This window comes from Apis mellifera, linkage group LG7, assembly GCF_003254395.2.
Source record: "Apis mellifera strain DH4 linkage group LG7, Amel_HAv3.1, whole genome shotgun sequence".
Taxonomy (NCBI): Eukaryota; Metazoa; Arthropoda; class Insecta; order Hymenoptera; family Apidae; genus Apis; species Apis mellifera.
This window is the reverse complement of record NC_037644.1, coordinates 12,510,451-12,533,814: the sequence shown is the minus strand read 5'-3', so window position 1 is coordinate 12,533,814 and position 23,364 is coordinate 12,510,451. Positions and strand designations below refer to the sequence as shown.

General features: G+C 24.8%; 5 protein-coding genes and 1 pseudogene across 8 annotated transcripts; 2 read left to right on the top strand and 4 right to left on the bottom strand.

Annotated features, from left to right (window-relative positions):
* The first annotated feature begins 841 nt into the window (after positions 1-841).
* Positions 842-3,340, top strand: LOC725330 (DNA polymerase delta small subunit). The gene is made up of 6 exons (XM_001121190.5): positions 842-1,155; positions 1,279-1,580; positions 1,659-1,869; positions 1,941-2,130; positions 2,213-2,505; positions 2,566-3,340. The coding sequence occupies exons 1-6, from the start codon at positions 939-941 to the stop codon at positions 2,682-2,684; spliced, it is 1,332 nt and encodes a 443-aa protein (XP_001121190.3). The 5' UTR covers positions 842-938; the 3' UTR covers positions 2,685-3,340.
* A 578-nt stretch (positions 3,341-3,918) lies between these two features.
* On the bottom strand, positions 3,919-12,505 carry LOC411539 (KAT8 regulatory NSL complex subunit 1). Of its 4 annotated transcripts, none has more exons than XM_016913008.2 (12): positions 12,404-12,505; positions 10,861-11,070; positions 8,456-10,106; positions 7,462-7,964; positions 7,137-7,328; positions 6,110-6,335; positions 5,908-6,015; positions 5,557-5,632; positions 5,281-5,440; positions 4,895-5,115; positions 4,635-4,769; positions 3,919-4,224 (listed from the first exon to the last, which is right to left on the bottom strand). In XM_016913008.2, exons 3-12 carry the CDS (start codon positions 9,898-9,900, stop codon positions 4,078-4,080), a joined length of 3,213 nt encoding a protein of 1,070 aa, XP_016768497.1. In that variant the 5' UTR covers positions 9,901-10,106; positions 10,861-11,070; positions 12,404-12,505; the 3' UTR covers positions 3,919-4,077. The 4 variants fall into 4 exon arrangements, with proteins under 4 accessions (XP_016768497.1, XP_016768495.1, XP_016768496.1 ...); XM_016913006.2 differs by having other exon boundaries at positions 11,313-12,477; XM_016913007.2 differs by having other exon boundaries at positions 11,845-12,477.
* A 778-nt stretch (positions 12,506-13,283) lies between these two features.
* On the top strand, positions 13,284-17,827 carry LOC411540 (small G protein signaling modulator 3 homolog). Its single transcript, XM_395011.7, has 14 exons — positions 13,284-13,352; positions 13,555-13,736; positions 13,807-13,905; positions 13,984-14,147; positions 14,268-14,478; positions 14,550-14,680; positions 14,757-14,990; positions 15,081-15,175; positions 15,292-15,437; positions 15,542-15,639; positions 15,735-15,914; positions 16,019-16,440; positions 16,525-16,685; positions 16,825-17,827. The coding sequence occupies exons 1-14, from the start codon at positions 13,284-13,286 to the stop codon at positions 17,015-17,017; spliced, it is 2,385 nt and encodes a 794-aa protein (XP_395011.2). The 3' UTR covers positions 17,018-17,827.
* Positions 17,828-17,988: 161 nt separating this feature from the next.
* LOC411541 (glycerate kinase) lies at positions 17,989-20,316 on the bottom strand. Its single transcript, XM_003251169.3, has 2 exons — positions 20,202-20,316; positions 17,989-20,114 (listed from the first exon to the last, which is right to left on the bottom strand). Exons 1-2 carry the CDS (start codon positions 20,240-20,242, stop codon positions 17,993-17,995), a joined length of 2,163 nt encoding a protein of 720 aa, XP_003251217.1. The 5' UTR covers positions 20,243-20,316; the 3' UTR covers positions 17,989-17,992.
* A 447-nt stretch (positions 20,317-20,763) lies between these two features.
* Positions 20,764-21,231, bottom strand: LOC724757 (histone H4). The gene has a single exon (XM_003251173.4). It carries the CDS (start codon positions 21,134-21,136, stop codon positions 20,825-20,827), a length of 312 nt encoding a protein of 103 aa, XP_003251221.1. The 5' UTR covers positions 21,137-21,231; the 3' UTR covers positions 20,764-20,824.
* A 1,594-nt stretch (positions 21,232-22,825) lies between these two features.
* On the bottom strand, positions 22,826-23,229 carry LOC724818 (annotated as a pseudogene).
* Positions 23,230-23,364: the final 135 nt, after the last annotated feature.

The window sequence follows — 23,364 nt, the reverse complement described above, 5'->3', positions numbered from 1 at the left end:
TCTCATGCTGAGGCATTTGCACAAATGCGTGCATATTAATCATTGGGACTACAAAAACATATCATCATATATAATGGTAATAATACCGCATATGTGTATATATATATACATATGTATACATATATATGCACATATATTTATACATATATATACATATACATATATATATATATATATATATTTAAAAAATATTAAGCAATAAGATTTTATTTATATGCCCGTAGAAAAAAAATTGAATGAACAACTGCATATCAATACGTGTGTCTGGGCAAGGATTAGCTTATACACAATATATATGTATATATATATATATACATATATATGTGTATATATATATATGTATATATATATATACATATATATATATAGATATATAATCTTTACTTCGTCGTTGTCAGGCGTTAATGTTAAACTTAATTATCATTAATTAATTATTAGATTGTGAAAGAATTTCTTCAGGTTCTAAGCAAGATTTGGAAATAATAAAACGAGTAAAAGTATATAATTTCAAGTATTTTTTTACTATCCCCTATTTATTATCCTTATTTATTATATATATTAATTTATTTCTTTTTATTTCAAAATTTTAATATTGATTAATAATAATAATAATTTTAATATTGTTTATTTAAAATTTATTTAAAAATGTCATTAATATTATAGCACAAATTAATTAATTTTAATTGATAAAAAAATTCGTTCAATATAAAAATTTGTATTGTAAAAATATACCATGTATATATATTAAAATACACGTAAATACTTATATGCATTTTAAATTTCCCACATTGGCTATATGATGGCGCTAGTGAAGAAAATTATTATTTTACGTAAATTTGGAGGTAAATATCAGTATCAGTATTCAGTAACTACGTAATTATTTAGATAGAAATTATTTCATCAAATTATTTCAAAATTTAATATTTTTTTAATTAAAAATGGTTTATAAAAGTGAAGAAAAATCCAATAATTTATATATAAAATCAGAAAATGAAAATTCACAAGTATTTGAAAGAAAACGAGCTCAATATAAAGATCTTTCAGAAAAATTCGCAATAACAAAAAGTGATTATTCTAAACAATTTGCCCATATATATTCTGCTAGACTTGCTGAATTAAGAGATATTTTAATTCCACGTGTCCAAACTAAATGGGGTATGTTATTAACTTTTTCTTTGTGAATAACATATATTATCAAGGTTATGATATTCATATAATAAAAGATATATGCAAAGATTTGTGAATAATATAACATCTATATTTTTTTTCTATATACAGAAAATATTCCTATTATAAAATTAGCTGACTTAGAAAATTTAGAAGGTCAACAATGTATATTAATTGGTACACTGTATAAACATCAGCAATGGAAACCATCAATTTTACGAGAACTTAGTGAAGATCATCAACTTAGTCTCTCCTGTTCTAAATCAGATTATTGTTCAGAAAAAGACCAATCATTTCTAGAAGATGAAATGTTACGTATTAAATTAGTGGGTAACCAAGTTAACTTAAAACAAATTGTTACTGGAGTTGTTTGTGCTGTATTAGGCAATGAAAATAGTGATGGAACATTTATGGTAATATTTTAATTCTAAAAATATAATTATCATTATATATCTTTACATTATGTTTTTAATATAATTTATTATATTTAGGTAAAAGATTGGTGTTTTCCTGGATGTGCACCAAAAGAACCTTTAAAAGAACATATATCGCAAAAAAAACTGGTAATAGTATCTGGATTAGATTTATCTAATAATTATAAAAGTTTGGGAATATCTCTCTTTTGTGAATGGTTATGTGGAATGGCTGGTGATACAACAATACAAAAGGATAATACTTCTATTGTTCGCCTTATTATAGCAGGTAAATCATACATATTATTCTAAGAATTTTATATATATATATATATAATATATAATTTATTTTTTTATAAGGTAATATTATAAAAAATAGTGATATAATAAATACTAGTACAAAACTTGAAGAAATAAAGATTGTGGATACATTCTTAAGTAATTTAGCAATGTGTTGTAATATTACCTTGATGCCAGGAGAACATGATCCTACTAATGCTATGTTACCACAAAAACCATTTCATCCTTGTTTATTACCTAAATCATCCAGGTTTATATATATATATAGAATCTTATGTACAAAATATTTATAATATATAGTATATATTCATTCTATTTTTATATTTATATAGATTTGAAAATTTTAAAAGTACTACAAATCCATGGATTGGTAAAATTGAAGGACGAATAATAATTGGTACTAGTGGTCAATCAATTGAAGACATTATAAAAGTAACAGGTGAAACTGATATTTCACCTCTCGAATGGCTAGAAAAATCTTTGCTGTGGAGACATATGTGTCCAACTGCTCCAGATACATTACTAGCTTGTCCATATTATGAGAAAGATTTGTTTATTATAAAAAAATGTCCAGATATATATTTTATAGGAAACACAGATAAATTTGAAACAAAACTATGGAAAGGTTTGTAAAATATTTTTAAAAAATAAATTAATTTTTACTTCAATTAAAATTAATTTTCAGGAGAAGAAAACCAAATTGTTAGATTAATATCTGTTCCACGTTTTAATATGACTTGCACTGCTGTGATAGTAGATTTGGAGAATTTGGACACTCAATATATTTCTTTTGGTAATACTTAACTATAAAGATATTAATGTTTGCCATGTAATGTTATATTATTTTATTCTAATTTAATATAAGTTTTATATGAATATATACATATACATATACATATATATATATATATATATATATATATATATATATATATATATGTCAAAAGTTTTCAAATAAAATACAAATAAAAACAAAATTATACAGAAATACGTTCATCTTCATTGTATTTATTTCATATATTAACTTTATTTAAAATTTTATTTAACATTTTGATTTAATTCGTGATATTACTTAATACAAGTAATGAATAAGAAACATGTTCTATTATTACCTGTTTATTTCATTCAAAATGTGATGTACAAAATCTAAGCGCATGACTTTTAAATATAGGTATGTTTGTGACTAAATATAAAATATGTGATAAGAAAGAAATTACATGTAATATCACAGATTATTAGAAAATTATGAAATCACAGCGACATGAGATTTTGAAAACATAACTTGTTACTTAAATAAACATGAATTCATGCTTTATAAATTATAAATAATTAGAACATAACAGTCAAAATACAGAATACAATTATTTCTTGCTAACAAAATATTATGTATAATTCATTTTCAGTATTTAATTTTTCTATAAGAACTAAAATGTACTAAGTATATTATCCTTCTGTAATTTCATGTTCTTACCTGCAGATTACACAAAAGTAGAAATGTAAATTATTATATGCATATTTTTAAATTTTATAAATGAACTGTTTTTGACTGTTATACGAGATGTAAAAATTATGAAATTTGAAGAAATGAACAACATAAAAGAAATTAAATATATAGATATAACGATGTACACAATATAAAACTACATACATTATTATATGTGTTCATAATAGCTGAATATTTTCAATTATTATACAATGAACATCGTCGCAACTAGAAAAAATATGCAACATCGAAGGATAATGCTACAGAACATTTCAGTTGGCACTTTTATTTAACGAAAAAGTTTGATTATAATATAAATACACTTTTTATTTTTATTTTTTTTTTTTTTAATATAAAATTGCCTAATTCTGTTCATATGAGATTCTAACTTTTGAAGGACTATGTCCCGTTTTATCAGTTATAACAGTGAAAGAAAAATATAACAATATCCTTATTCTAAATAAAAGGATGTTAATCCATACAATTCTAATACTTTGGCCGAAATAGAAATACTTAAAAAGCAATCATTAAGGTTTCCCATTAATTTAAGCAGAATGAAGTTATAAAATTTATATTTATAATACACTTTACAGATTCATAATACCATTAACTTAAGGTGCATGTTACATGACCGACAGGTATATATAACAATTGACAGGTAGCTTCTGCATATAGTAACGACGTAGACATACTGTATGTATTAAAGGTTTTATCCTATCTCTTAGCCGTCGGACGTATTCGTTCCTTTTCAGTATCCCTATCGTCACCTACTGTCCATTCAGGATCATTGGGATCCTCACCCTCTATGTCACAACAAGCTGATTCTGTCGAATCTGATTCTGGAGAATCCATTTCCCCATCCTAGAAACGAAATATTAACGCCTATCTAAATATTTATGAAAGACTATTTTTTTCAACGGTTATTCTGCGTATATTACAAAAATTATATTTAAATGTACAAGCTTGTAACAGCTGAAAAAAACAATCAGCGAGCTAATTCATCAAAATATTCTAATGCTTATAAAACTCATGTACAAATGCAATGCAGTTTCTCTTAAATATTGCTAAAATAAAATCAATTGTGTTTAAAATAGGAAGCATCAAATGACACTGCTTACCAGAGATAGCCTCGAGGAGCCATGAAAGTTGGCTCAAAGTTTGTATTAATAATCAGTACGACCATTCAGATATTCTTTTTTTCTTTTTGTAATAAAAAATTCTGACTTAGATAATTAACACTTAAACATTTAATACAAACACAGTGTACGTACATCATCTGCTTTTTCTTCATCACGGGAACAAAGAGATGCTGACGAAGGTTGCCAATGACCATCTGGCATTACTTCCAGCATTTTATCATAAACTTCTTCAGATAATGGAAATACTCTTGGTTCATATGGCAAAATCTAGCAAAAAAAAATTATATATAATTTTTAATAAAAAATTATAAATAAAATATAAATTTTCTTAAAATATTTTGTGTTGCATTTTTTTATTAATAATTTAAATAAATAAAATCAAAATGTAATACCTCATTTTCATCCTCATTTATTGAAATATTAGTGTCGTCTTTTCCTATTCTTAATGTAGGTGTAGCACGACGTCGTATAGCATTTTGTAAGGCAGATGATCGATGCATATTATCCGAATTATGTTGATGTTCTGAATCTTGAACTTGAGGAGTTGCAGGAGGTGATGTAATTGGTGACATCATATCTCCACCAAAATCACTTGCATGTGGAGACATAGGATCTAATAATTAAAAAATATTTAAATATTTAAATATGAGTATATAAATTTATAATTTATATACTCATACTATTTGTATAAATATCTTTATATCTTAATTTTTTATTTTTTTTATCTAAGTTTTTTATCTAAATTAAAAAAAATTAATAAATTATAGATTACAATTACCTGGTGTATTCGCACCACTATCTGCTCGACTATCTGTTCTACGATTATGCCGAATACGTGATTGATGTGGCATATTCATATATGTCATAAAACGTTTATTTTCTTCTCGTTCACTTCGTTCGTGTCTTAAAGCAATAGTTTCATCCGACATATCTTCGAACTAAATAAAATATATAGGTATTTTTAATTTTATTATAAAATATTTTATAAAATTTTTATATTTAATATTATATTTAATATTTAATATATAAATTTTTATAATTAAAATATACTTACATCACTGTCTTGACTAGGCCTATGCATAACACCATTTTTAATATCCAATTTTGAAGGTTCTTCACATAACCTCCACCTATTTTGATGAAAAAAGGAAAATTATAATATTAATAATTATTCACTAAAATATTATAGAAAATTATTCATTAAAACTAGAGATAGATTGAAAATGATTTCAATTTATCGTTATAATTTTTCTAAATTATTTATTTGATTTATTATTTATCTAAATTTTGAAAATTACTAATCATAAAAATAAGAATAAGTTGAAAAATTCAAATTCGAAATTTTTTGAATTTCTGAGAATTTCGAGGTTTCGAATATGTTATTTCTAATTAAAACATTACTTACTTTGGTGTTAATATTTCTTTATATTGTAACTTTTCAAGCCTAGTTGAAGCAGCTACACTATAAGGTATAACTATATTATCAATATCGTACGAATTTTGTCTCAAGCGTCTGTAATAAAATATTTAGTAATACAGTAATAATTTTATGTTTTATATATAGTTTTATTAAATTTTATAACATTTTTATTAATATAATTACTAACCCATGAGAATTCTTTTCTTTAATTGTATTCTTTTCTGTAGTAGAAGCAATAGTATGATGTAAAGGAGAAGACACTGGAAATGAATGCTTACTAGAGCTGGAAAGTGCACTAATATCATCATCATCTTCAGTTGTTAATTTTTGCATCCTTTTTCTACTTAAACCATGAACACTTCTATCATGACCAAGTCTATTTCTTTTTCCTTTCAACATTTTCTTCTTAATTCCTATAAAAACAAAACCAATGATAATAAGAATAACGATATTAATAATAAATAATATTATAATAAAAAGAAACCAAATAAAACAGTTAATTTCTATAAATAAATTAATTATTTATTGAACTTTTAAATCATTTCTGTTTAAGTTAACTTTATACATTAATATTTTAATTATAAGAATTATTAGTTTGAACAATTGTTTTATGTTTAAAAATAATAAAATTCTGAAGATTAGATTTTAAACAAATATTTAAAATACAAAATTAAGAATATCTTTTTAAATTATATCAATTTTTATATCAATTATATCAATTTTTAAAAAAAAAGCATAATTCCTCAAACTTTTTTATTTTCCTTACAAATGTTTATAAATTTTATATATAAATTTTATCGAACAATTTTTTTTCAACTTCAAATTTATTTACATCTCAATATTTCCAAGAAATTTACATATTACAATTTTAACTTTTTTAAAAGCACAATAAATGTTCTTTTTTAAATATTTTCTACTTTCTCTTAAATTTTTTTCTACTTTCAAAAACGTTAAAATTTTTTATTTATGTGAAGACATATAGAATAAAAATTTCAGTTAATATACATTACTAATAATTTTTTCTGAATAGAAAAAATTATATAGTTATAAAATTATTTCATAATTGAATGAAAATTTGAATAATTTCATTCAATTCTTATTCATAAATGAATATACAATGAATACAAATATAAATAGACAAATAGTAAAAAAATATAAAAAATGTTTAATACATAATTATATATATACATAATATAATATTAATAATTACATACTTGCAGTAAGAATACTTGAAGATGATTTTTTTAATCGAGCTGCATATTTTCTATGTCCTGGAAGTTTTTTATTTCTTCTTTCATTGATATCTTTATCTTTTAAACGCGTAATTCGTAAATTACCCCTTAACATTTTTTGTTGCCATTCCACTGATTTCATAATGGCTTCAAGATGAGTTCCTTGTGTAATTTCTACAGAATAAAATATTTAAAAAAAATTATAAATATAAATTTTCAATATCAATTTTCTCTAATATTACATTATAAGCTGATATTAAAAAATTAAAGCTTCTTAATAAAATATATAAATATATATTTTATTTACCATCAGGAAATGACAAAACAGGATGAAAACTAGGATCAACAAGTGCAACTCTTTCTTGTACAGACATTTGTTCAATTGGTTCTTGTGGTTGCATTGGATCTAATCTTCCAGTACATAAAGCACATGGTGGTAATACATGATCACAATTGCATCTTACTGTTGATGCTTTTGCAGCACGTTTCGAGACTTCATGTAATTTATCTAATTGTAATAATTTTCTTTTCCTATAAAAACTCCACACAAAAGGCCGAGTCCTACTAGCTGGTAATTCACCTTCAGGTGAATTATAACGTCCTGTAGAACCTGGTAAAACACCACTATAGCCATTCACTGTTTCTGCATTATCAAGTATCACTAATCCTTTATTAGCTCTAATATGCCGTTGTAATTCATTATGCTGTCTAATCCTATATTCCAAATCCGATATTTGTGCTTGCAACCATGTCCATCTTGCTGCTACACCTGCACGATCTTGAGCATACCTCCATGCTGCTCTCTTTGATCTACAAGTATATATATTGTTAAAAATGAATAATTAAATACTTTAAAAATTTAATCAATTAAATTTTAGAAAATATATTCATATTGATTTATTATTTTAAATCAAAATTAAAAATATTTTATTTGTTAATTAACATATATTTATTATGCATTTTTATAATTATTTTTGCAAAAAATATACAACTATATTAAATATTAATATATAAATATATATTTATAAAAATATATAAGATATTATATTAAATATTATTAAATAAAATTTTAAAACCGACCAAAAATATTATTCGGTTTTAATTTTTATAAACTTAAAACAATAAATGTTAAAACAAAATATCAACAATAAATTTCATATTAAGAAATATAAGAAGAAAACTGTATAAACTAATTTAATTTTAATTTTATATCACATTTCCATTCTATTAAAATTATAAAATAAATAGAATGGTCCCAAAATTAAAAATTAATTCTTTTGATAAAAAATATAAAAACTCACATAGATATACTTTGTTGATGTGGATTGTTAAATGTCTGCATTTCATCACAACTTTCTCCACCACTACTGGATGCAGTACAATCGGAGTCAAGATTAGATTCCACAACATGTAATTGTGTGGCTAAAGGTCCAGCCACACTTTCTACTTCTTCACCTTTAATTTTAACTTGAGGAGTACCAAACACTGATTGGCGGTTGCTGTTACCGGAAGTACTACTCAAATTATCACGTGATCCATCACCAAAATACCGGCAACATAATCGCTGACGATTCACACTATTACTCTGAGCAACACACATTTTTTCAATTTTTTGCAAAAAGGAACTCAAACTACTACTAATTTCAGGAAAGTTTCTAACATTGGATTTAGAACTAATATTAACTAATTCTTGAAAAAGATATTTTTTCACTCCATGATGAGCAAGTTCAAGAACTCCAGTATTTTCTTCAGCAACATGCCTGCCTATTATTCTTGCTTGAAGCTTTCTCAGTCTTCTTAATAAAAATGCACATTTCCTTTCACTCTCATGTTGTTTTTGGGCAACATCTTGTTGTAACTTTAAAGTATTCACTTTATGTTGGTCCACTGCATCAGCAATATTGCAAATACTTATAACATCAACATCAAGTAAATCTCTTTCAAAAGATGAAAATCCTTCTTCAGGCATAGAAAACATTTCAACTCCATCAACTGTACTTTGGACTGGTTCACTACTACCTGCAGATATGTTTTCTGCATTTTCCACATCCTCAATAGATTTAATTACTTGTAAAATTTCCTCAACATTTTGCCCAATATCCCCAACATTACTAATATTACATTGTTCATTATCTGTAGTTATGTCGCTACCAAAGGCCATTATTTGATCCACATCCAGATTTTTATTGTCTCCTGCTGTTTCTGAGCCCACCAAAGGCAAGTCTGCGCTTGATTTTAAGAAACCCATATTGTCCGCTTGATCACCCATAGATGGGTCGTTCATTATAGTATCAGTCACCTTTTTTTCTGGACTGCCCAGAATGTCCAGTTGTTCACAGTCCTCCTTTATTAGTACTTTCTTTGTAATCAAGTCAGATCCGTGCGTAAATGTAGACAAGCTATCAAGATCATTGGCATATTTCGAGTTGATGACATCACGAATGAGATCCTTAGAGATACCATGTAAACACTGCTCGTCGATCTTTGATGGTTGAACGTTTGCAGAAACAACAAATTTTGCCAGAATTTCACGATTCTGACACACCTGCGTAGCCTGCTCTGGGGAAAGAAATCCACCAGCTGGAAGGGAAGGGAGCAAATTTTCAGGCTTTTGAGGACCACCTTCCGTCAGAGCAGGGGCCATCACTGCCACTGACACTGCCAGTGCTGCAGCCTCGACATCCAGAGGCTCCCACGTGCGTACGCACCCACACCTACACTTCACATGTGCTGTGCTCACTCCCATTCATCCATTACTAATTTATTGTCCTGCACTTGTATTGTTATTTTTCAATATGATTTCTTTTTTTCTTTTGTCTTTTTTTTCTCTTGTACCATAAATTCTTTTTTCATTCATTCCATATTAAATATTATGTTGTTTCAACAATAATTTCCATTGTGTTTAATTTCTTCATTTTTGTTTTATTTGTATGCTTTGGACCAATTCATAACCTGTAAATAAATTATACAAAATGAATATTTTTATAATAAATATTTTTTTCAAATATTTTAAAATCTTATTTTATTTTAACTCCAATAAAATTAATCTATGTAACAATACATATTTTAAAAAATTAATTTAAGGTACATATACATATTGCAATTATAATAAAAACAATGTTCATTAATTATTTAATAAATAATAAAAAAAGAACTTTTTTTATTAATATTATATATATTTTTATACTTAATATATAATATACACATATATACAAAAATATAAAAATGAATATATTTAGAAATATGTAATTCATAATATAGAAAATGTATTTATATATAAAAAAATATTATTACATTACATAATATAAAAATTATATCATTATTAAATAGCAATATTATTTACTTTCCAACATTCACATATTTATAAAATGCCTATCATCATTATTAACAAGTATTAATAAAAAAAACTATATAAAAAATAAGTTATAATAAATAAATATTATAATTTATATATTATATATAGAATAAATAATAAAATATATATGTAGATCATTATAAATGATATAATGATATAATAAAAATTATACTAATGTATTATTATATATTAAAAATAAAATCAATTTTAATCAAGTAATTAATATCCAATAGTATATGTACCATTGATTAATATTATATAAACTAATCGTTATTTTAAATATACAAACAAGAAAAAAGAGCTCAAAACAGTTAATTTAATAAAGAAACAAGAATATGAAATTTTGCTTACCTTATATTTTTTGTTTGCAAAAAGAAAGCACGTTTGCAGATTATTCAGAGCGATATTTTTTGTAAAGACAACATCCAAACACACAAAGTAAATCAAGAGGAACGTCAGAAAGGCAAGATCGTTCTTCCCACGAAGATATAATTCAGTATATTGGATCACTATTTTCGAGCGATGAACTTCGAACGTAAAGTAAGTTGAGGCGGTAAGCGGCTGCCGGCGAATGATAACAACGCGTTATTAAAAAATTGGAATGCGATGAAATAAGATGGTATACATGAAAGAAAGTTTTGAACACTTTCACAAAAACTAACGAAATAACGAAAGAGAAAAATGTGTCAAGTAAAGGAAAAAAGATTGAAGATAGAAGGAAGAAAATATATATTCAAAGGTAAAAATTTAGGTTCGGTATTATGATATAGAATATCGCACATAATTACACTAAATATCACTACCAAATATATGTTGTAGAGATTAATAACAGGTATGCTTGCATCGTTTGACGCATTCCCACGTGATTACTCGTCGCAAAATATAGAAAACAGCAGCAGTGGTGGCGGCGGCGGTAGCGGCAACGACAGCGTTTCCTCGTCGTGGCACAGAATTAAAAAACAAAGATAAAAACATGCCGCACAACACCACCGCCGTCTTCGTCCTCAACAGAGGAGGCAGTTCTTTCTCGTCAGCTGCACGTCTATTGCATAATGACGCGCAAGATTTGTATCCCCGGCAAAGGTACTAGTATACAAATCACTTGGCGTCTTCGTCAATGTCCACGTACGCGAAAAACTTTTACACATGCGACTTCCGTAGAGATGTCGAAGGCATCGAGAATATAATACAGAAGGGAAAGAGAGTGAGAAAGAAAATGAGAATTGTATGTGTGTGTGTATGTATGTATATATCGAGAAAGAGCAAAAAAAGATAGAAAAAGAAAGAGAACGCGCAATAAAGAAAGAGAGAGAGAAAGAGAGAGAAGACACTAACGTGCTTCGCCTCGTGAATAGCGTAACCACGAGACGTGCGTTAACGCGGACGTAGGCGCGTTTACACGCTTGAACAGCGATCAGTTGAAAAAAATGTAGTCGAACAAGAACACACGGATAAACGAGGCAAGCGGCTTCCTTCGCGGTACTCTTGTAGCGTACAATGGCGGAGCAAAAAACAGATTCGAAGGCTGCTTCTTTTGGGCAGTTTCCCCTCCTATAACGCTCACCTCACTTCGGGGGCGCTCGACATAATCGCACATACACCCATGAGAATCACGAATAATCGAATGTTCTTGTGCACTACGCAACACGACACGACTTTCATGCAACTCGCACGGATATAAATGTCCGTCACACCCAATGCACGATAATCCCTTGACTGATTTCTCGTTACAAGCAACGCGCGTACTCCTAACCGTTTTGCGTCTCTCGGTATGTACGTGATTCCGACAGTACAGACTTTCTCTCTTTAAATACGAATACCGATGTCGATTTTGGTAAAAGTCACACGAGCAACACGAGCTATTTATCAATAATATATAGGAAATTCAACCAACTTCGCTGTTGCTGAAGCGGGATCGACCAATACTGCAGTGCTGCTGCCGGATGTGGCCTTCGTGCCACGCTGCCCAATCGGATTCATTTTCTATCTATAATGTCGGCGGTAAAGTCCAATTCGCAGCTCGATATATGAATACTAACGAAAAACCCTAGATTCAGAACATTATTTTTCCCGCTTATTCCATACAGCACACCTACTGCTATATGCAAATTGTAAGTTGTGTGCCGGAATTATAGCGTCATGTTTAAAATAAACATAAGAATTATTTATTTTTTATACAATTTTAATTAATTTTGTATAATTAATTTATTTTCTATTAAAAATATTGAATAATAATTCTAATATGATAAATGTATGATAAAAAAAATTGTAATTTTTAGAAGAACTTATTATATAAAATATTATATGATGATATATAAAGCATTAAAATTAATTTATTTTCATTCAAATTTATAATTCTATATTATAATAAATATTTAATATACAATTAATTTTGTATTTGTAATGTTAAATATATGATAAAAATAATAGCGAAGGATTATTGAAAAATAAAATGAAATATAATTATAAATCAATATTTAATTTTTATTAAATAAATTGTACAAATGTTGAATATATTGAAAAATTTTTTATCCAACATACTGACTATAGACTATTATAAAATATTTTTATTGCTGCGTATTGGTTTAATTATCATTAGTTTCGTTAGATGGCGAGATAAATATAATAGTATTGGTACTGTTAACACTGTATATAGAGTAATATTTTTGGACATGATAAATATAAAAATATCTACAAAATAATATAATGTAAAATAAAAAAAAAGATATATATAAAATAATTAATATTAAATATTTATACAAAAATTTCACAAAATGGATATTGCTAAATCATTATTTAATGTTCGTGATCATGAAGGTTATATTGGTAAAGAAGATTATAATGTTAGTATTTATTTAATTTTTATGTATTTTTAATTTAATTAATTTTTATTTACACAAATAAAATGCAACATTAAAATATGATATTTATAAAAGTACATATAGTTTTATAAAATAATATTAAATTTTAATAATATTAATAAAAAAAATATACATTTGTTAACATATTATTGATATGAAATTATTCAATATTTTTATACTTTAGAAAAAATTAGAAACTGCTGCTTCTGAAGATGAATTTGAAATAGAAATTACAGGATTATGTGGAGAAATTTTATCTCCTGCACCAGGAGGTCCATTTTCTGCTTTAACACCATCTATGTGGCCTCAAGATATTTTAGCTAAATTAAATCAACCTGATGATCCTAATTCACAACCTGAGTATAGGTATTTATTATAAATTTCTTAATAAAGAATATTATTTCAATATATAATAATTTAATATAATGTACATTAGGTTTGATGAATTTGGATTTCGTGTAGAAGAAGAAGATGGCCCAGAACAAAGTTCAAAAAAATTATTAGGTATTCCATTTGTTGAAGATCCTCAACATAGGTATAGAGAGAATAAAATAAAAAAATGAATTAATTATGAAATTAAAAAAAAATAATTGTGTAATTTTTATATGTTTAGATTACAATGGGTTGCTCTCTTAGAATTCAGTCATAATAAAGAAGTAACTGAATTTTCTTGGCAAAATATGGATACAAGATTACCACGTACAGATAAGTTGCGGGATATGGTTCATCATGGTGTACCTCATTCTCTTAGACCACAAATTTGGATGAGAATGTCAGGTACATTACAATTTTACATTCAATTATAATTTTTTTAATATTTCAAATTTATAGTGTATATCTTATAATATATCTAAGTATACATTATAAAATAAACATTAATTTTATTTTATATTACAGGAGCACTTCAAAAAAAATGTTCTTCTGAGATAATGTATAAAGATATAGTTAAAGCATCAAGTAATGATGCATTAGTGACTAATAAACAAATTGAGAAGGATTTATTACGTATTATGCCAGCCAATGCATGTTTTAGTCATCTTCATAGTACAGGAATACCACGTTTAAGACGTATTATGCGTGCTCTTGCTTGGTTATATCCTGATATTGGGTAATTATATTTTACAAAATAACATTAAAATATTTTTCAATGACTATATTATTTATTTTTTTTTTTTTAAGATACTGTCAAGGTACAGGAACAATAGCAGCTTCTTTACTATTATTATTAGAAGAGGAAGATGCTTTTTGGATGATGGCTACAATAGTAGAAGATTTATTGCCAGCATCTTACTATTCTTCAACATTATTAGGTAATAAATGAATAATGTATATAACTAATAAATTAATATAAAAATTAATTAATTTTAATTTAAATATTTGTTATAGGTATTCAAGCTGATCAAAGAGTACTTCGAACATTAGTAGCTAATTATCTTCCTGATATAGACAATGTTTTAGTTCAACATGATATAGAACTAAGTTTAATATCTTTACATTGGTTCTTAACTTTATTTGCATCCGTTGTACATAAAAAAATATTGCTTCGTATATGGGATATGTTTCTTTTTGATGGATCTATAGTTTTATTTCAAGTTACTCTTGGAATGCTAAAGATTAAAGGTATATAGATATATATATATATATACCATTATTAATAAATATATTTAAAAATATGGTATATTTCTGATAAAATATTTAATATTGTTTTAGAACATGAATTAAAACAAGTAGAAAATTCTGCACAAATATTTAATGCTCTTTCGGACATACCTGGAGATATTGACGATGTAGATTTATTATTTAAGGTAAATTTGATTTTGCATTTATTATTAATAAATGTACTATAATAATTTTTTTTATATTTATAATAAATAAATAAATTTCTAATAAAAAATAAATAACGAAAATTATCTTTTCATAGATATCTTTAGAAGTAAGTGGATCATTAACAGACGTTTTGGTTGAAACTCATAGACGTAGACATTTGGCCTATTTAATGGCAGATCAAGGTGGTTTAGTGGGTAATCCTGATGCTGTACCAAATTTACCAAAACAACATCTTAATAGGTATATTCAATTTACAGAATTTAATTATGCAAATTTAATTAGAATATTCAAAATAATATAATATTTCATTTATAACTATTATAATGATCTATATTTTCTTAAAGACGTCAAATGAAAAGAAATAAATCAATGTTTCAAACGTTTTTATTTGGAAGTTATGATACCGAAGATGATGCAAAATCAAAAAATATTCGTCAAACAGGTATTAATTAATTTTACAAAAATATTTTTTTATATCATATCTGAATGTTTAAAAAAAAATTTAAATAAGATAAAAATATAATATAAATATTTTAGAAATATTGGTTGATCTAAGGGAAGCTGTTTTACAAGTTGCAAGACATTTTATAAATGTTGATCCAAAATTAAGTAATATTGTGCTTGTAGCAGATTATAGTATGGAAAGTCATGCAAAAGATCATGATAATTATGTGAATGTATCACGGACTAGAAAAAGAAGAGCTAAAGCATTATTAGGTATTTTTAATAATTTAATAAATACTTACATTTTAAGTTGTATATGATATTATTATAAAGAAAAATTAATTTTATAAATTTCATTATGATTATAATTATATTAGATTTTGAAAGACATGATGATGATGAATTAGGATTCCGAAAAAATGATATAATTACAATTATAAGTCAAAAAGATGAACATTGCTGGGTAGGAGAACTTAATGGATTAAGAGGATGGTTTCCTGCAAAATTTGTAGAACTATTAGATGAAAGAAGTAAACAATATACATGTGCTGGAGATGATGCAGTTAGCGAAGCTGTTACTGATTTAGTAAGAGGAACCTTGTGTCCAGCTATAAAAGCAGTATTAGAACATGGAATGCGTAGACCATCGTTTTTAGGTGGTCCATGTCATCCATGGCTTTTTATTGAAGAAGCTTCAACTAGAGAAGTAGAAAAAGATTTTAATTCAGTTTACAGCAGATTAGTACTATGTAAAACATATAGATTAGATGAAGATGGAAAAGTGCTTACACCTGAAGAGGTAATATTATCTTTGTTATAAATTATTCAATTTAAATTTTTATTAATTATGTAATTATATAATAATTCTATAATTTTATTTCAGTTATTATATCGATGTGTTCAATCAGTAAATTTAACACATGATAATGCACATGCACAAATGGATGTGAAGTTACGATCCCTCATTTGTTTAGGTTTGAACGAACAAGTGTTGCATTTATGGCTTGAAGTTTTATGCTCTTGTGTAGAAATTGTGCAAAAATGGTAATAAATATTATAAAAAATAATAATGATGATTTGATATCATAATTTATAATTTATAATTTAATTTGTAATTTATAATATATTATTAATTTATACATTATTTCATATATACATAATTTATGTGTTATTAATTTTGCAGGTATCAGCCATGGAGTTTTATAAACAGTCCTGGCTGGGTACAAATTAAATGTGAATTAAGAATATTAAGTCAATTTGCATTTAATTTAAATCCTGATTGGGAATTACCACCCAAGAAAGAACAATCTCAACCTTTAAAAGATGGTGTTCGTGACATGTTAGTCAAACACCATTTATTTAGTTGGGATCTTTAGCACATAATAAAAAAAAATTAATAATTTTTGTATTAAATCTTTCATATATACCACAATAATACAAGATAATTGTGTAGTACAAATCAATTGTTATTATATATGTTAGACTATGTATTATATGTGTGGATATATATATGTGTATGTATTATAGAAATTCAATGCTATAATACTTCTACTATTTTTATTTGTTTATATAAATTATTTAAATTTTATTATTCAACTAAAGCAAATATTAAGAAATTTTAATAATTTTATTAATTGCTAATAAATAAAAATGAATTGTATATAAATATATTTATATATATACATATGTTATATATTATTGTTAATTCTATTTTAAAAAAAAATCGTTGAATGAAAATCGGATGAAATCATTGTATGAATTACATTAAAAATCAATATGATAAATAAGATTGATATTTAATAAGAAAATTGATATTATTAATGAAAAAAAAAATACACAAATATAAAATTAAAACATTAGGTAATTTGAATTGATATAGCCGTATTTAGAATCGTACACGTCTTGAATCTCAAATCCGCAAGCCATTTGTTAATATATAAAATTTTAATATGTATGTGTACTGTAAAAAAAATATTATATATTTATGAAATTTAATTTTCACACTTTACATTATATAAGAAAAGATAAAACAATTCTGAATATATATTGTAAAAAATATGAAGTCTTTATCTTTTATGATATACTTCAAATTGCAGTTTTAGTTCTCAAAACATGTACATGTTAATATCTGGCTAATTGTATAATTTTACTATATCTTTTTCATTTTCTTGACAATATTTTAAAAATTTTCAATAATAAATTGTATATATATATATACATATATATATTTATTTATGTTTAAATTTTAATGCATATAAAAAATATAAATTTAATAAAAATATACATTTTTAAAATTTTTTATATATATAAATATATAAATATTTATAAATATTTTTTTTTTATGAAATTTATTATGATGGAAAATCTTTATCCTTTAAAAGATTTTTAAGCGGAAATTTTCTATCTTTACGACAACATGGATCTCTTAAATTATCATCAATAATTTTTATATTAAGTTGTTCATCCTTTTTGATCATAATTTCTGGTTTTTCTATAAGTTTTCTCCATTCAAAAGATTCTTGTTTATATAAATTTTTATATGTTTCAATAGTTGAAGGTTCAATATGTAAGTCATGTGCATCTAAAGTATTATCAAATATTTCTTTTTCAATATCTAATTTACATTTACAATTGCGTCTTTTTATATAAATAAAATGTAAGTCCATAACATTAGTACCAGTAAAGCCGGTTTTAAATAAATCTAAACCTTTCCTAAACCGAGAATATAAATTATAGGAATTATTATCTTCTAAAGTATTTTCAGGTAACATACGTTCTATTTCCATTGTTTGAAATATTAATGGAAGTACAATATTCTCATAATCCATATTTGTTTCATTTTTGTCAGAATCAACATTATTTTCTATTGTCTCTATTTTTTTGGCTTTTAAATAACCACTTAATTCTTGTGTTTTGCATATTTCTTTATATTTCTTTATATCAAATTGTTCTTTTTCTTCTTTCTTTTTTCTTAGAGCTTCTTTGTCTTCCTCTACTTTAACTATCATTTTTGAAGCTGTAGATTTTACTTTTGTATATATATCATGGATTAATGGTCCAATAGCAGGATAGCCAAATGCACCTGCTGCATCTGTTGGACCATCTTGACCATCTGTTCCTGCACTTAACATTATTACTTCATATTCCGAAAATCGAGGATAAGCTTTAATTTTTGTCAACCAATCTAGAGAAAAATATAATGCTAATTCTTGATTTCTACCACCTTTTCCTTTTCCTTTAACTACTACAGTTGGCTCTCCTCCTCCAATTAATACTAATCCTTCTTCACTCACATTATCAATTAAATTATAAATTTCATCTACTTTAGTAGCAGGTAAAGAAAGTACAGGAATATCTTTTACTTTTGCAAAAAATTCTTCTTTTTCTAATGTTTTATCTAATGCAAGACATATTAAACTTGTTATATGAGCATATGCTAAACTGACATCATGTACATTACCTACAACATCAGATCTTAATATTATAGGAGTTAATTTATAATTGCATGCTTCTAAAGAAGATGCTTCAACTGCCACTGTATTATTTCCTAAGATGATATTAGTTACATGTTTGAATTGTTTTTTTTTAGTTAACAATTCTTTATCTTTAAATCTTTCTGTAGACATTAAAATTTTTTTTACATCACCTTCTAAATGTTCAAATATATTATATTTCTTCAATACAGCTATTACTTCTTTTGGTCTTTTAGGACTATATACTGTAGGACCACTAGCAATTGATTCTACAGGATCTCCTACAATATCAGACAATATCAAGCTGATAATTGAAGCTGGATAAGCCATTCGAGCCAAACCACCACCTTTTACCATAGATAATTTGCTTCTCACTATATTAACTTCTTTAATATCAGCTCCAGCATTTTGAAGCATTTTACTTATATATAATTTATCTTCAAAATCAATTACTGGTCTTGGCATATAAAGTAATGCAGAACCACCACCAGATATTAATACAATTAAAGTATCATTTTCCGTAAGTGATTCTACTAAGTCTATAATTTGATGTGTTGTTTCTAAAGATCTCTCATCTGGTTGATTATTTGTAGAACCTTCACAATATTTTATTACACCACTTTCTAATAAAGGAAAATATGATTTATCTTCAGATTCCCACAATGCCTCTGTTGATGCAGAAGGAATACTAATAATACCATCCTTCAAATAATTGCCAAGCATATGTTCAAGAACTACTGCCATACCCATGACTGCTTTACCAAATCCAACTAAATAAACATTTTCTTTAAGTTCAAAACTTTGGTCTCCAACATATAATATTCCATTTTTAAATTTAACTTTATTTATTATAAGAGTTTTTGGTAAAACTGCATTAACACCAGCAAAATACATATTTTTTAATATAGATTTAGATTTTTCTAAAGATTTTATATTTAATGACATTTTTCTACATGTGAATTTTATAACGTTTAGGTTAGATAGAAAAAAAATTGGACCACTGAAACAAAGTTTGAAATAATCGTGAATGTATGCAATAAAATATTTGTATTATTAGAAATGATTAAAACACTTATTACGTATATACCTATATTGCGTGAATTTATGTAATATTCTTTTATAGTACATTTCTGTACTATAAAAATTATAAACATATCATTACGATACAATATTCAGATATATTCAATTAGTTCACTTCTATGTATATATTATTTCGAATATATTTTATGTATATTAAATTTTTAATTTGTTGAAAATTTTTTTTTTAGATTAATATTTTCAATTATATTTATTTTTAAATCATATTTTAAATATTATAAATATATAAAAAACATTTTAAATTTAAATGTATAATATATAAATATTACATGTAAGTGATACAAAATTGCTGTTTTATTAATATATATTTAAAAATTTACAAATTAAAAGCTACATTTTTTACTTCAAAATTACAGTAAATCATATTATATGTACATATATTGTACACAAAAAAAGATAAATTAATAAATTACGAAAATTAAATTTTATTATATCTTTAAAATTAATACAACATTTAATACTTCGTTGATTATTGAATTATTTTGAAGTATATTAAAGTATATGAAAATTTAAATTTAATAATATTAAATAATAAATTTTAAGAGATACTCTTTCGTTTATATTTTGTGGCTCTTAAAAGAGCCGTTTTGTTTGAAATTTTATTAGAAGAATTTAACCACCAAATCCATAAAGTGTTCTTCCCTGACGCTTCAGAGCATAAACTACATCCATGGCAGTTACAGTTTTTCTTTTTGCATGTTCAGTATATGTAACAGCATCACGGATAACATTTTCAAGAAATACTTTAAGTACTCCTCGAGTTTCTTCGTAAATCAAACCAGAAATTCGTTTTACACCACCTCGTCTAGCTAAACGTCGAATGGCAGGTTTTGTGATACCTTGAATATTATCACGAAGTACTTTTCTATGTCTCTTTGCTCCTCCTTTTCCCAATCCTTTTCCTCCCTTTCCACGACCAGTCATGACGAAATTTTACTTCTATACGAGATTTCTCAAATGTATGTTTTACAACCTAGAACTCGGTTATATAGTGAACTTCGTCATGTATTTTCCCACCACTTCATTGTCAACCAATTACAGCAGTCCTTTGCTATACCAATTGCTTGCAATTAAATCCCATATAAAAAGCCGGTAAAAAGCAATTGTGTACGTTGTCAGTTAAGATGAACATCTGCTGCATATAGAATAACCATTTTATTAAATTGGTTTCAATTTTATATGAAAAGCCAGAATATATTTGTTTTAATTTGAAAGATTATTATTTTTATATTAAATTCATATTTATTTCATTCTCATTTAATACAGAAAAGAAGTATATACTCATATATTATCATATAAATATATTTTCTATATTTCTTGAAAATTAATCAAATCTTAGACTAGTTGATAAAATAATATATTAGAAAATAATATAAAAAAAATTTTTTAAAAGCATTATAAGTTTAATTATTTTTGTTCTGAATATAATATAGATATTTTTTATTTACATACATTGGAATTTTACATGAATAGCATGAAAAATTATAAATGCTATAATTTTATTAGAAATAAATAATGTAATAGACAATAATTTTTTTAATTTTCAACATTATAAGATATGTGATATTAATAATATATATTTAAATATAATTTATGTATGATGAAGTTTCTCTGATTTAACTTGTTGTTTAAAGATATTTTAAAAATTTAATTTAAAACAATAATATTTCTGAATTGTATCAGATTAAAAATTGAAAAATATATTTTTGTATAAACAAGCGCGCCAAATTAAATGTGTTAAATAAAATAAATTTAAAGTTTTGAAATAATTAATAGTGTTTTTAAAATGATATGTTATTTTTAAAATTTTTACTGAACATTATGATTAAGTAATTATAAAATGATATTGCTGTTTGTCATAGCTTAGCTTATACATACATATTAAATTTAATATACTTTCTAATATTAAATTTCTCTTTTGAAAAAAGCTCGATATTTTTTATTTTATTTTTTATGTCTTTACATTTCGATATTAGAATTGATTTTTAAAAGATATTTTTTAATTATATATAAGTGTATTATAAATATTCAAATATGTGATTCAAAAAAATAAAAAAATTTAAAAAAAAAATATAAAAATACAAAATATAAAAATTTAAATAAAAATAAAATTTTTTTTTATTATAACGATTTTTCATGATGTAATATTGGAGATTATTTTGTTAGAATTTAAGATCTGATTTTTTTTTTTATCAGATGAAATGCAGTTATTTAATTTAATTTACAACGAACATGAAACATCTTACAATAACTACAATTTTAATCTAAAATATTCTAAATATATATTTAATTCAATTTACAAAAATATAATTAATAATAATGTATTTATTTTTATTTTTATTTGTTATAATTTTAAGGTATTTTATAAATCGATTTCTGAAACTTCATATTAACGATCTAATTGTTAAAATGCAAAAATAAATGTTTGAATACAATATTCAAAGATAAATTATTAAAAATAAAATTTATAACTGAAATTTTTTAATTTTATAGATTTATATAAAAAAAAAAGATTCATAGAAGATTAAAATTCAATTAAAAAATTATTAAATCTATAATCTATAACATAAATGAAAAAATAAGGTAAATTGAAAGTAAAAACCGAAAAGTTCCTTTAGTTTTAAGATAATTTGTGGCCCTGAAAAGGACCATTTATTAAGTTTAGTTTACGCTTTTTTTTCTATTTTTCTTAGCAAAAGCACTGCTTGAATGTTCAGTAAAACATTTCCTTGATTTATAATAACTCCAGATAATTTATTCAATTCTTCATCATTATGAATAAAGTAAGTTGCATATAGCATGGTATAATACTAGATTTTTTATTATTTTGAGCTGCATTTCCTGTTAATTCCAAAACTTCAGCAATCAGATAAATAGATCAGAACCAACATATTCAACATAATTACTTCTTTTTAGAAGTTTATGAATACAACTAATCCGAAATTGAATTCTGCTTTAATAAAATGGGATAATTTTTCCTTTGCTTTTGTTTTTCTTCCTTTCCCACGACTAGACATTTTAGATTGTACAATTTTTTTTATAGTATGTATATATTTTATTTAATTACATATTGACCATTGTGCTCTAATACATATTGCCATCTTTTAGGTAGTAGCATGATTCCATGTTCGTAGAATTTCTGATCTTTGTTT